We start from the raw sequence: 15289 nt of genomic DNA on the forward strand, positions 1-15289 counted from the left end.
TAGCTGTGGGAGGGAAAATTTGAATTTGTAGAATTTTTTTTAAAAATTATTTTATTATCTTTTTTTCTTTTTTTTTTTTTTCCTTTTTTACTGACCGGTAACGGGATCGCAACCCTCGGCGTTGCGCCCGCACCGCGCTCAGCCAGCAAGCGGGAACCAGTCTCCACACGGGATCCGAACCCCCGGCGGGAGCGCCGCCGCGCTCCCCAGCAGCGCACTCTCCAGTGCGCCACTGGGCCGGCCCTAAAAAATTATTTTTAAAAGTAAATATCTAGGGCCAACTACCAAGAGGTCTCTGATGACAGGCTTTATTTTCTGATGGGCTGCACAGTGACAGCGGCGAGTGGTGCCAGAGCAATGTCATGGTTAGAAGCGTGATCTTGCAGTCAAATATATGCCCAGACATTTATTGGTTCAATGAGTTTGAACAATTAATCTCCTCAAGCCTCAGTTTTCTTACTTATTGAAAAAAAATCTCCTAATATTGTTCTAAGCATCTGATTGGTGAATACATGCAAAGTGCTTAACACAGTAAGTGCCTGACACAGAGTAAGCATTTGATTTTAGCTATTATTTTTGTTTTTGACGTTATTGATTCCTTATGTCAAGAGGCAAACAAGTTCTAAACATACACACAAATAATAAGAACATGTGAATGACCCATGAGTTCATGGGATAGGGAAGGATCACCTTCCTTCGGGGTAAGATGTATGTTTTGTTTCTATAATGCAAATTGTTAGAACTGAGAAAAGAGTAAGTGATGTGTTATGTAAATTATATCTCAATAAAGTTTTTTTTTTTTTTGAAGAGGAAAAAGTATATATTGGGAAAGCAGCAGGGAGGAAGGAAATAGAGGAAACACACGAGGAGGAGCTGAACCGACATACTGTCAGTGCCGGTGCTCTCCTCGAATGCAGGGTTGTCGAGGCCAGGCTCTTCAGTCCACACGGGAAGAGCTGCTGATGTCACATTCCGCTCGGCGGGCACTGTCCCTGTCCCCGAACAGTCCGGTTCCGGTGATAAAGTACCTGGAGGATCTATTATAGTGGGTCCATTTTCACTCTCAATCTCGGTCTGAGTTTTACCGGTTTTTCTTCTCTCTAGAGCAACTCTCCGATGAGAAGCTCCAGGACACCTAGAAAAAGAATATCAGACGGTTTCCAGACGATTTAAAAAGAAAGAAAAGGGGAGATTAATAGCTTGTACCACAACAAGAGTGGCAATGGCTTCTCTGCCAAAAGAACCTAGAAGTACTAATAAGCAGTAATACACAATTCCGATCCTAATCTCCACTCAAACCAAGTTCTTACCACTCCATGTGGCAAACAAATGAACAACAAAAGATATCAGTGTGAATAATTGTTTGGTATACATCTCAAAGAATACTTCAGTAAAAAATGGTACTCAGGTATATACTTAATAGTCACCAGAAAATGCCCCAATAGTAGTCTGTATATTGCAAGTATGATTCTGACATGCTGGTTACATAGCTCTTTTTTACAGGATAAATGGCATAGCTCTTTTCACAGGAGCAGAAATCAGCAGTCTTCTTCCACAACAACAGGGTTGCATCCTGACTTAGACCTTGAGTATGCCACCATGCCTCTATGCTCTTCATGGCCACATTACACACTCATTCATTAGTAGGGAGCAATACTTTTGAGGCTTTACAACTTTCAAGAAAGCTCAGCAAAGGCCCAAATAATTTACTTTACGATAGGCACGGAAGGAGACAAAAACATATCACATAGGCTATAAAATTAGAATTGCAATAGTGGAATTACAAATATGTAACTTAAAGAATATAGTCCAAGTACTCAGGAAACTTACAAAAGCACCAAGAAATAAGAACCATTAAATTGCTTGTTTTTACTCATTTAAGCAAACAAAAAGAGCAGATAGATGCTTCTTTATACTCATAACCAATGAAACATTTAAATAAAGGCTTTAAACAACAGATATAAGAAATTATGTAAAGGTGCCAGTTCCCTTCCATCTGACACCTTGATTGGGCACAGTGATTAATAACACCTAGTCTCAAGAGTGGGAGGAGGACAAGGGGATTAGTGAAGGTGAGCTAGAGCCTCACGATCCACAGACACCACTTACTTTCAATGCTGGGGTTATTAGGTACAATAACATTAGGTAAGGTGGATGAGCGTCCTTATGCCTAGGGTTGCATATCAATCAATATTCTTAAAAATCCAAAAGTTTTAACAAAATTAAGTACAGGATTAAATATCATTAAAGCTGAAAACTATCCCTTAACTATAAAAGTAATAAAATTTTCCTCATGAACTAAATATATATTTTAAATCCTGGATTTCAAGTTCTTGAAAAAGATCACTACAAAATTTCTTTATTCAACCTTTCTCTCATTTCCTGTTTTCTCTTGCACCTTGTTAAGAAGAGGGACAATTGATTTTTCTTTTTGCATGGTTCTGCAGCACTCCAGGGAATGTTCTTGCAAGGGCCTGACAAATATTTTTGAAAATTAGATCATGGAAAAAATTACTTTTGTCAAGTTAGCAGATTTAATTAGAAATGCATTTAAAAATATTTTAATCCAAAAAAAAGTTCAGGCAAAACCTGGACCATAAAAATATTGTGACTGAAAAGACAGATTTAATTTCAAAAATATATATCATACAAAAACACTCATATGGGCAACAGCTAGTCTTCAATGGAAAAAATGGACCAGGAACAAGAAATGAAGAGGGAATACAAACATGATGTGGATACTTGGGAACCAGCCATGCTAACAACTCTAAACCCCCACAAACTAAATAATTATAAGGCCTATGTTATAGTTATTAAACAGGTAAAAATAAAAAGGAAAACCTAAAGTTGTTAGAGAGGTGAAGAAATAGGTATACTTCAATTCCCAATAAGACAGAACATTGCTAACAATAACTAAAGATATTAAAAATGATATCCTATAAAATATTTTAAAAATTATCCAGCATTAGAGTACGAAGGGTACACATAGAACCTTTGGGAACACTCATATTTAAAGAAGATGGACCAGTTGAGCAGACTGGGATGGAACAACTAGACAGAAGGAGACGGCGCGAAAAACCCTTCAAACAACCAAGGAAGATTAAGAGGGTCAACAAAGAAGAAGTGGCCAATAGTGTAAGTGCCACAAAAGGGGCCAATAAGATTAGGACCAAAAAGTGTCTCTTTGATTTGGCAATTATTAGGGTCATGCTGACCTCAGAAAGAACATTTTCAGTGATGGGGGCAAAAGCCCAGGTTATAACACAAGCATTTCTGTTAACTTAACATATGCATTCTACAAAAACTGCACACTAAAAATTACAGGGCTCAAGGAAAAATAGGGTTGGGATAGACCATTCAAAACTGGTGCATCTGGGAATGGAGAATAGCTGCTAATGGGTATGGGGTTTCTTTTCTGTGTCTTGGACATGTTCTGAAATTTAGATTGTGATGATGGTTGCAGAATTCTGTGAATACACTAAAAACCACTGATCTGTATACCTTAAATAAGTAAATTTTATGATATGTGAAATACATCTCGATAAAGCTATTTTAAAAAAAAAAAACTATTAGAGAACAAGTAGATCAGAGCAGGCTTGAACAAAGAAAAGTTCACGACCACAGACAGCTCAGAGCCATCAGAGACCTCAAGTTCATAAACACATGGAACTGAAAGAGAAAGGAAAAAAACCCATTTGTCCAGTGCCTAATTTGTGCCAGGCACTGTGTAACAACCTTTATATACATTATCTCATTGTATCCTCACAACCACTCTATTATCCCCATTTTACAAATGGAAACTTAAGACAACTCAGGCAGCATCATGTAACTATTAAATTGCACAGCCAAAATCCAAACAAACTCAGATCTGACTTCCATGGCTTCTGCTGTTTCGACTATATCATACTAAATTCATTCATATGAAGCCTTTTTCTAGCCTTAGGAAAACATAAATGGAATTTATTCTGCAAACTTGTACCTAGAAATACAATCATAGAATACTAAAGCTAGAAGGGCCTCAGTGATCATTAAAAAAACAAACAAAAATAACAAACAAAAACAAAACCTATGGAGCACTTAAGGGTAATAACACAAACTGCAATTGGCACTGGAGGAGAGATAACTTGGTTTATTCAAGGCGGTAACTCAGTGTAGCAGAAGACTAGCATAGAGGATATTAGAAATGAATAAAAACAACAGAATAGACATGCATGGCAACATTTAAGCAGACCGGGGTAGGCATGTGCTGAGACCACGCAGATAGAAGTGCAGCTCTGAGACAGCGGGCTGCTCTGAGACTGTAGTAACACAACCTGCCACAGGCGGAAGGCTGCACCTCCCTAGGGAGGGATCTTTAGAAGCAGGTGTGTTTTTCAATTTTCTTAAAATAAAACCGAAGGGCTCTTGAAGCAGCCAAGAGCCAAACAGGGATTTTTCCTTTCCTGCTGAAGGTTATACCTTTATTCCCACTATTTTGGCTCTCCTTATGGAGGAAAAATTACATATGAACTAACTTGATATATGCTATAGTGACATTATTCCCTGATAACAACTGTGTACAAGCTAATTCACATTAGGAAAAATACAGCATGAAAAATACACCATATTATTATCAGTAATGTATTAGTAGTGCTGGCGGTAATGTAGCAGAAGTAAAATAAAATGATGCATGCTAAGTACGACACAATGCCAGACACTTAGTGAAACTGGAAGAAGGTGAACATTTTAGAATCAAGAAAAATGATAAAAATAGTCATGGAGTAAAATACACAAAAATCAATTCAAGTGACATCAACAAAAATGGCAGATTAAGGATATCTGAAAAGCCTCTGTAAAAGCAATGCAAACACTGGAAGAAATGATCAGAACCCACTATTTCTGAACTCTGGAAATTAGCCACAGGATTACAGCAGTCCAGAGAGCATTTATTCAAGAAAAATGGCCGACTCCCAGTAAGAACAAGGAGGTTTGTGACATGTGAATTTGCCCTATTCCCATCTCTACCTCCCCAGCTCCTCAGTAGATTGTAAAGGCAATTGCCCACATCACAGTGGAAACCAGGAGTCTGGCAGCCTTTGGAAGAGCAGATTGGAATGCTTTCAAAGCCCCATTCCCAGAGAACTGTCACTAACTGACCTGTTTGTTCCCTGGAGGACTCCACTTGCAAGGCTGTCTTTACCTGACCTGATTTAGAGTGTACCCAGTACAAACAGACTTTTCACTGGGGGGCGTTTGTTGAAAACAAACAAACAAAAATCAGAGGCAACTGCTTAAGATTATGGCTGCCATTTGCAACAACATGGATGGACCTTGAGAGAATTATATTAAGTGAAACAAGTCAGGCACAGAAAGAGAAATACCACATGTGCTCACTTATTGGTGGGAGCTAGAAATAGATAAATAAATTCACACGTAATAACTTCGTATAGCATACATTATACGAAGTTATACGATCAATCAATATTGCGATTAAGGCACCTCCAGTTTGGTAGCATTCGGGTTTGGAGCCTTTTCTGTTGGACAGCCTGACTTACCACAGAGATACAAAATACCCTTTCAAAATCTATTACTGGGTCAAGCCTCAACTCTACAACTTTAAAAATCATTTCTTCAAGGTTTACTTTGAAGTTTTCTTTCTCTCCATGTCAGCAGGACAGCTGTGAATTTCTTATTTTCAGCAGGCCCTTCTTTGAGTAATGGTGGCCCAGTAAGAGGGATTTTCACATACAGTAAAATCCTTCCAGAAAAAAGTTTAAAAGGAGAACTTGGGGAATGAAATGTCCATAAGGGTTCAGGTATGTCCAGGGCTTTGTGCATGCACAGAAAAGACTTGAGAAGGCCCTGAGCTCTCACTTCTGGCTGACACTGAAGCTCTGTGAAGGCAGAAAATGAAGGCTAAGGTGGAGCTGTCAACTGCCTCCATGCCCCATCATACACACAGAGCCCCTTGAAAAGATGGGGAAATTTATTGGTTCCAGGCATAGAAGAATTCTCTGGCCAATCATTAGCTGACCAGTAAGCTAACTAAGCATAGAGATTTTACATAATTAGTTCATAAATGTCACTGAACAAACAAACAATAACTAACAGCAGCAACAAATCTTGGGAAGGGGGAAGAATCTAATTTCTAGAATTGCCACATTATATTATTTAAAAAGTCCAGTGCTCAATACAAAATTAGGAGACAAGTATGGCTTCAAAAGGAAAAACATAATCAACAGAAACTGTCCCTGAGGAAGCCCAGACATTGGACTTACCAGACAATGACTTAAATCAGCTACTTTAGACACGTTGAAAGAACTAAAGGAAACCATATCTAAAGAACCAAAGGAAAATATGAAAATGATGTCTTGCTAAAAAAAATATCAATAAACAAACATGTTATAACAGAGAACTATATAGAAATTCTGGAGTGAAACAGTACAGTAAATGAAACAAAGAATTCACTAGAGAAGTTCAACAACAGATTTGAATAAAAAGAAGAATCAATGAACTTGAAGATAAATTAATTGAGGTTATCCAGTATGAAGAAAAGAAAAAACATGAATGGGGAAAAAAAGAGAATAGAGCCTTTGGGTCCTATGGGACACCATCAAGAATATCAACATATATATAAGGGAAGTCCTACATAGAGAGAAAGAGGAAGGGGCAGTAAGAATAACTGAACAAACGATGGTCAAAAACTCCCCAAATTTGATGAAAAATATTTACCCACATACCCAAGAAGTTTAACAAACTCCAAGTAAGCAATTAGAAGAGATCCACCCTAGACGCATCACAACCAAGAACCAAAAATAAAGAATCTTTAAAGCAGCAACAGAAAAACAACTTATCTCTGAGAGAATTATCAATAAGATTCTGCTCACTTCCCCTCACAAATCATGGAGGCTACAAGGCGGTAGGATAACTGAAAGAGAGACAGAGAGAGACTGATTGGCAACCAAGAAGTCTACATCCAGCAGAACTACCCTTCAAAAATGAAGGAGAAATGAAGATATTTCTAGAAAAAAAAATACAAAGAGTTTGTTGCTAGCAGACTTGCCCTCCAAGAAACACTAAAAGAAGTCTTTCAGGCTGATGTGAAAGGACTCTAGATAATAACTAGAATTCACATGAAGAAATAAAAAGCATCAGTAAAGGTAGATATAAAAGGAGAGCATAAAAGTATTTTCTTTTTTTTGTTTATGATTCTTTTTCTCCTATCTGATTTAAGAGACAACTATATAAAGCAATAATTATAATTCTGTGTTCATGGGCATATAATGTATAAAGATGTAGTTTGTATAACAATAACAGCACGCAGGAGGGAGGAGTGAATGGAAGTATATACATATGCAATGTTTTTGTATGCTATTTGTAATGGGCAATTTTATGTGTTAACTTGAGTGGGCCGTGTGGTGCCCAGATTAAACAGTTCCTGGGTGTGTCTGTAGGGTTGCTTCCAGGTGAGAATAGTATTTGAATCAGTAAAGTAAAAAGTAGACTGTCCTCCTCAATGTGGCTGGGCATCATTCAATCCATTGATGGCCTGAATAGAACAAAAGGTGTAGGAAGGAGGGATCTGTCCCTTTTTTCCTGTCATTGCTTGAGCTGAGACATCTCATCTCCTCCCATCTTCAAATTGAGATTCACATCATTGGCTCCCCTGGTTCTCAGACCTTTAGACTCAGACTGAATTACACCATTGATTTTCCTGGGTCTCCATCTTGCAGACAGCAGATTGTGGGACTTTTCAGCCTCCATGATCTCATGATCCAATTCCTTATAATATGTAAATCTTCCCTTGGTTTTGTTTCTCTGAAGAACCTTAACTAATACACTAGTTAAATTATGTCGGTGTTCATTTGAACTAGATTGTTATAAATTAAGATGTTAGTTGTAATCCCCAGGATAAACTCCAATTCCTTATAATATGTAAATCTTCCCTTGGTTTTGTTTCTCTGAAGAACCTTAACTAATACACTAGTTAAATTATGCCGGTGTTCATTTGAACTAGATTGTTATAAATTAAGATGTTAGTTGTAATCCCCAGGATAAACATTCAGAAAATAATTTTAATTAAAAGAAGTGACAAGGGAATTAAAATGGTATACTAGAAAATATCTATTTAACACAAAAGAAGGAAGAAATGGAGGAATAAAGAAAGAAAAAAAGGCATAAGACATATTGAAACAACAAAATGACAGATATAAATCTTACCTTACCAGTAATTGCTTTAACTTACATGGATTAAACATGCCAATTAAAAGTTGGTCATTGGCAGAATGAATTTAAAAAAAAAATAACTGATACAACTATATACTGTCTACAAGAGACACATTTCAGATTCAAAGATATAAATAGAACAAAAGTAAAAGATGAAAAGCATATACCATGCAAACAGTAACCAAAAAAGTGCTCAGTGAGCTAAATTTAAGACAAAATAGACTGTAAGACAAAAACTTTCTAGAGACAAAGAAGGGAATTTTGTAATGATGAAAGAAAGGCTCAATCTATCAAGAAGATATAACAAGTATAAACATAAATGCACAAAACAACAGAGCCCCAAAATAGATAAGTAAAAAATGATAATTTAAGAGAGAAATAAACAATTCAATAATAATACTTAAGTGTTTGATATTCCACTTTCAATAATGGATAGAACAAATAGATATGAGAAGAGACTTTAACAACACAATAAACCAACTAGACCTACCAAACATCTATAGGCCACTCCACTCACCAATAGCAGAATACACATTCTTCTCAAGTACACATGGAACATTTTCCTGGATAGACCATAAAAAGCCTCAAAAAAATTTAAAGGACTGAATAATATACATTATGTTCTCCCAACACAATTAATTCAAAATGAACCAAAGACTAAAATGTAAGAGCTAAAACTATTAACACTGTTAGAAGAAAATATAGGTGTAAACTTTTGTGACCTTGGATTAGGCAATAGTTTCTTAGATATGACACCAAAACCACAAGCAGAGGAAAAAAATAGATAAATTACATTTCATAAAAATTAAAATTGCTTGTCCTTCAAAGGACATCAGAAAGTGAAAGATAACTGACAGAATGGGAGAAAATATTTTCAAATCATATATCTCATAAGGGTTTAGTATCCAGAATATATAAAGAATTCTCACAACTTAAATAACACAATATAAAAATGGACTAATGATGTTGAGCATCTGTTATGTGCTTACTGGCCATTTGTACGTATTCTCTGGAGAAATATTTATTCAAAATCTTTGCCCATTTAGGGCCGGCCCGGTGGCGCACTTGATAGAGTGCGGCACTTGGGAGTGTGGCGGCGCTCCCGCCGAGGGTTCGGATCCCATATAGAGACCGGTCCGCTCACTGGTTGAGCATGGTGTGGGCGCGACACCAAGGGTTGCGATCCCGTTGCCGGTCACGGTACGGGCGCGACACTGAGGGTTACGATCCCGTTACCGGTCATGAAAAAAAAAAGACAAAAAGGAAAAAAAAAATCTTTGCCCATTTATAATTGGATTATTTGTCTTTTTATTGATTTAAGAGTTCTTTATATAGTCTGAATACTAGAGCCCTATCATATGCATGATTTGTAAATACAAGGGTACTTCAAAAAGTTAGTGGAAAAATGAAATTGTAAAATAATATGACTCTTTCCATAAACTTTTTGAAGACTTCTTGTATATCTGCAAATTTATATCTGCTTTTTACACCACACATGAGGAAACAATGCTGGTAAAAATGTGCCAAACACAAATTTCCCTCCAAGTTAAAGCATGAACTTAAACATGTAATCTTGACTCAGCCTACCTTGATCCTTTAAAGATTTCAAAACCATCTGATGAACTAGAAAAGGTCTCAGCATGAAAAAAGACTTCTTTAAAGGTTGTCTCTCTATTGCACAAACTTTTTATACAGCATTAAAGTATAACTTTTAAGAGGAAAAGAAAACTGGTTCTAAACCTTGCCATAAACTAGAATACAAATGCACGATTAAAAAAAAAACAACATTTACAATTTGCCATAAGCTTTAAATGTTAAATTGTTGAGGGTGGGTTGGGGATGAGGGGTAGAGGAGAATAGGAGGAATGCTCTATAGTTGATGTTGCTTGGTAGAATATAAAAGAGTGAATACTAAAATGCTACATATTTAGTACAATACACAGACTATTTCTTAAAGGCTTTATTTCTTCTTTCAAAAATGAACACTGCCCATATCTTTTAAAAATTCTTCATTGTTTTAATAATATAGAATCTGTTAACATAATTTTATTTAAAAACACATTTACTTTTCATAAATATTTTCATTCATCTGTAGGAGAAAAACGTCAACTTTTCTCAAACTGAAACAGATCTTTTGAGAGTAAAATTTCATTCAATAGGGAAGGTGATCTTCAACTTGAAATTACCAAACTTATGCAAACTACTGCTAATGCTCTATTTCTACCAATAATTAAAGGATTTCCAAATCCTAAAAATTCAAGAACAAAGGCACACAATAGCCACATAATTTTATACAATGACTCATTGTTGCTGATACTGAATATGTGTTTCAATGAAACTGACAGACAAAACTTACCGATTCCCAACAAGTAAGATTGTGTACAGATATACCCACCATGAACAGTCATAATAATCATATGCTATGCCTCATGACATCATTCTTCTTGCTAGTTTTTGTTGGTTTTAGAACATGGCTGCAAATTTTTTGACCTTCCTTCACAAGGTGAAGCCTCGGCCCTACCCCTTGGATCTGGGTAGGCTTGTGACCGATTCCAACGGAGTTTAAGAGCAGAAGAGAAGCCATGTGACATCAAGGCTAGATATACTAGGCCATGCAGCTTCTGCCTTGTTCACTGGAACACTGAGCCACTATGTAAGAACTTTAAATACCCTGAGACCACCATGCTGGAAAGGCTATCTGTAGGCGCTCCAACTAAGTCCTTGCTGGGTCTAAGCTTCTAGTCATCCCTATCAAGGTGCCAAACATGTGAAAAAAGAAGCCATCTTGGAAGTAGATTCTCTAATTCCAACTGTTGCAGTCCCTCGCTCTTCCCAGGTATGACCCAGACACCATATAACAAAGACAAGCCATCCCTGTTGTGTCCTGTCTGAATTCCTGACTCTAGAATCCATGAGAAGTATCAAATACTTATTGTTTTATGTCACTGTGTTTGGGATGGTTAGATTCTCAGCAGTGGATAACCAGAACATAGATCAACAATTTAACTGAACAAACATTAGATAAGTGTCAACTTTGGGCAAGTGAATTCAAAGACTAATGAAGACACTGTCCTGGCCCTAAAGGAATTTATAACCCATTAGTAGATTCTAACTTGCTACCACCTTGCAGAGACTACTTAACAGTTAGAACAGTATCTGCACATTGCAGTTAATAAATAGTTGCTCAATGAATGAACTAATGAACTATATTATTTAGAGTTTAGTTTAAGATAATAAACATTTGTATGTGAATTTCAATGTTTTTAATACAGCAAGGACTTAATACAGAGACTAGAGAAAGGTCAGACTGTTCATCAAAAATCATATTAAATTTTAAAATATAACTTTCTATATCTGTATACTCAACAATCACTCTGAGCTGTTTATATTAGACAAATTACCAGTTTCCAATCATCCACCTTTTCATTATATCTTCCACACAGTAGACCTAAGAATTTGGAAATGACTAAACTAGTAACTCAAATATTAATAAGCACACCTGGAAAATGGAACTTTCAACTGGATATAATTACAGCCTTCATCAACCTGTAAATGAAAGGACAGTTTGCAATTCCCAAGTTTTTATATCATCATCACAAATGGTTTGATAGAAAATATTGGTAATATTTCAATTGCACATTAAATTCTTATATGCGTGTCAGTTAAATGAATACTAATAAAATTTTGTGAAATTTTTATCTCACTGCTCTCAAATAAGCAACTGAATTGAGGCTTTGTTCAGTTCCTCTAACATCCAATAACTGATGTTTATAGAAGACTCACAAAACAATCCTATACCCTAAAAAGGATAGTTCTACTGATAGAAATAAGAAGCCTAAATTATTCTTCAGCCATAACTAGAACTGACCCAGAATAGTATATTCAAAAGTCTGATGTCAATTTCCAGGAGGTCTCTGATATCATGTTCAGATTCTGTGCCTGCTGGTGACAGAAAATACACAAAAATATAAGGCTACATTACATACATTTTCAAAAGATTATCTATCCTACCCTTTCTGAGCTCCTATTTTTAAACAATACAGTTTAGATTTAAGCAGTTTCTTTATAAATCTAAATGTTGCTAACATTTTAATAACATCTCATTCTTTTCTTTGTTGTTCTTTCTCATGTGATTATTTCTAATGAGTACAGTGGAATCCTTTATAATGCTGATATTTAGGATCAGAATGAACATGTGTATTCACGTGTATATAAAACTCTTACTACAGAGTAATAAAGAATATGATTTTACCTGTGGTAGATAAGAGTCAGCATGGAGCATTAGAATGGTGAACAAGAATATTGAAGTTGTCTAACTATACCATTAACTAGCTCTAAATCTTTGTGACTCAGTTTCCTTATTTGTAAAATAAGGAGATTAGATAATCTCCAATTCTATGATTTATATGTGAATAAAATGACAAGGCTTTCAATACCATATATATGGTATAGTATTATATCTAAATCCAGTGATGTAGTATGCACTGTTTTTCACAGCAATCAAGATTACTACAGGTTTATACTGTATGAGTGGCTTAATCTGAAGTTTAGAAATCAATATTTCGTGATGGGCCATAATAATCAACCACATTGTATATTGACAAAATAAAAATTTAAAGGAAAAAAAAAGAAATCAATATTTCTTTCTGTCATTTTATGTAATTCTACAGACATGAGATGTATTTTAACCCTTCCTAAGGGTATAAATAATTTTAAAGATCAAATCTTTTACCAAAATCAAATTATGAAACTCATCAAATAGCTAAGTTACTTAACCCTTTATAAAGCTTTTTATGGGCCGAGCCCACGGCGCACTTGGGAGAGTGCGGCGCTGGGAGTGCAGCAGCACTCCCGCCGCGGGTTCAGATCCTATATAGGGATGACCGGTGCGCTCACAGCACTCACTGGCTGAGCGCGGTGCGGCCGGTCTCAAAAAAAAAAAAAAAAAAAGGACGGAAAAAAAAAAAATCTCCATTAAATGTTTAAAGTTTTCCAACCCTTATTTCTTGCTCAGTCTAGCCTGTGAACACAGAATCTTTACAAGACGGTACCAAATAAAATCATGCATACTTATTTCAATGTTGCCACAAAAATTATCATTTTTATTGGCTGCATAATATCCCACTGAGTTGATGTATAATTGTATTTTTAACCTTTCCCTACTTTTAAGTAATTAAGTTGACTCCAATTTACGAAACTACTCACAATGTTGCCGTGAACATATTCACATATAGTTTTTTCTTCTTTTGAATTATCTCCTTGAGTTAATAATCTAAAGAATATTTACATTTTTATTTATTTGTTTATTTGTTTAGTTTTGGTGGCTGGTCAGTATAGGGATCAAATCCTGGACCCTGGTGTTATCAGTACCTGCTGTAACCAACTGAGCTAACTGGCCAGCCCCTACATTTACAATTTTTAAAATAAATTACCAAACTGCCTTGTAAAAAGAGCCTATCATTATATCCTGTTACCCATTTGAATATAACAGTTTATATTATAGCAGCAAAAATACTAATATTATATACCTATATACCTATATAGGTATATACTAACAGGTATAAAATGGTACTTCCGCATCACGGTTTTTGATAAATAATAATGCTAAATACTGTTCCATACAACTTATTTATTGTAATCAATTTGCCCATTTACTTACTGGAGCTTTGGTGTTTCTTGTATCAAGTTTTTGTTTGAACCATTTCATAAAACTTAAAGAGTTACTTCTCTTTCTTTTTTTTGCTTACCTGTTTTTAAGATGTGCCTCCAGATCACAGCGTTGCATTACATCTTGGCACACTGAAGAAAACGGACACAAAACTAATAATTTGTCTAGGAGTTTATGAACTAAAATACTAGACTTCTTACACAGCTTAAAATGAAGTCTCTTCCGGTCCAATGGACAGAAATCTTTCTCTTGTAAAAAGTTTCTGAGGCACTTATAGCAGAATGTGTGTCCACAGGGGGTATCTAGTGGCTGCAACAGAGGCTGAAGGCAAATATGGCAGACTAGGTCATCATCGACTTCATTCTGATAATTGTATAAGTGATTTTCTCTCGTCCAGTGCTGCTGGCCACATTCAAAGCACAGGGGGTTTAGAGAGGAAGAAGAGGTCTGTTCCACGGACACCATCTCATCACTTGTTGTCCCCATTCTGGATCAACTGAAGCAATTTCCGTATCCTCATATGTTAGTCTTCCACTTGAGGTCTGGTTTCCTTTAATAGACAGGGATGTATCTCACTAAAGCCAAGGTCTGTTTTTCTAGGTAAACAAAACAAACCAAAAAAAAAAAAGTAATATCAATCAAGATAGGTTAAAAGTATCAACATATTACTAGTAAACTTTTTTTTTTCTTTAGTAAAAAACTAAAGTGCAGATCGGGTAATAAATGAGTAATAAAAAATAAAAAATGAAATAAATGAATTTGCTAGTTGGCCAAGAAGAATGCCTTACACTGGCAAGTACTCGATGAAAACATAACTTGTGATTAAAAGCAAAGACACAATATATTACAAGGGTGATGTAAGAAACAATTGATTTGTTTTACTGACTGAAAACCCCAAATACTTAACTGCTCAGTGGTAGTTTTAAGGACAATTAATATACATTGTGTGCTAATAATGCAATTTGAGGTATATTATGTAATACATTTGTATCTGTCATTCCAGTCATGGTTCTTTGCTTTTGACTGATTTTATGCATTTATAATACTATACCAAAGATTCTGTCTTTGAAATGTAGTCTCAAGGATAATTCAATCTGTTAATAAAAATAACCTTTGCACTATGGAAGTATGTATGACTGAATATTCTCTGTATACACAGATTATAGAAAAATACATCTCCACAGTACATAAAAATAACATCTGTGAAAACTTCACAAAGTAAAATACTATTTTATTACATTAAAAGAAAAAAAATCTGCTGTAATTCAATTAAACAGATAAGATGTGTTATAAATTTCAATTTTACCTCATTTTATTCCACACATCCATCTGGTCTTGCTTACTCGAGCAGGAGAGAGAGAGAGAGAGAGAGAGAGAGAGAGAGAGAGAGAGAGAGAGAGAGAGAGAGAGAGAGAG

At 35.7% G+C, this 15289-nt stretch overlaps 1 protein-coding gene across 1 annotated transcript in view; it reads right to left on the reverse strand.

Moving 5' to 3' along the window:
• LNX2 (ligand of numb-protein X 2) overlaps positions 1 to 14359 on the reverse strand; it is a 43595-nt gene extending 29236 nt beyond the window's left edge. The window contains exons 1-2 of the mRNA XM_008585662.1: positions 13953 to 14359; positions 888 to 1135 (exon numbers count right to left, since the gene is read on the reverse strand). Coding sequence (XP_008583884.1) covers positions 888 to 1135; positions 13953 to 14359 — 655 coding nt within the window. The remainder of the gene's footprint in view (positions 1 to 887; positions 1136 to 13952) is intronic.
• Positions 14360 to 15289: the final 930 nt, after the last annotated feature.

Source organism: Galeopterus variegatus, unplaced genomic scaffold, assembly GCF_000696425.1.
Source record: "Galeopterus variegatus unplaced genomic scaffold, G_variegatus-3.0.2 Scaffold3658, whole genome shotgun sequence".
Lineage (NCBI taxonomy): Eukaryota > Metazoa > Chordata > Mammalia > Dermoptera > Cynocephalidae > Galeopterus > Galeopterus variegatus.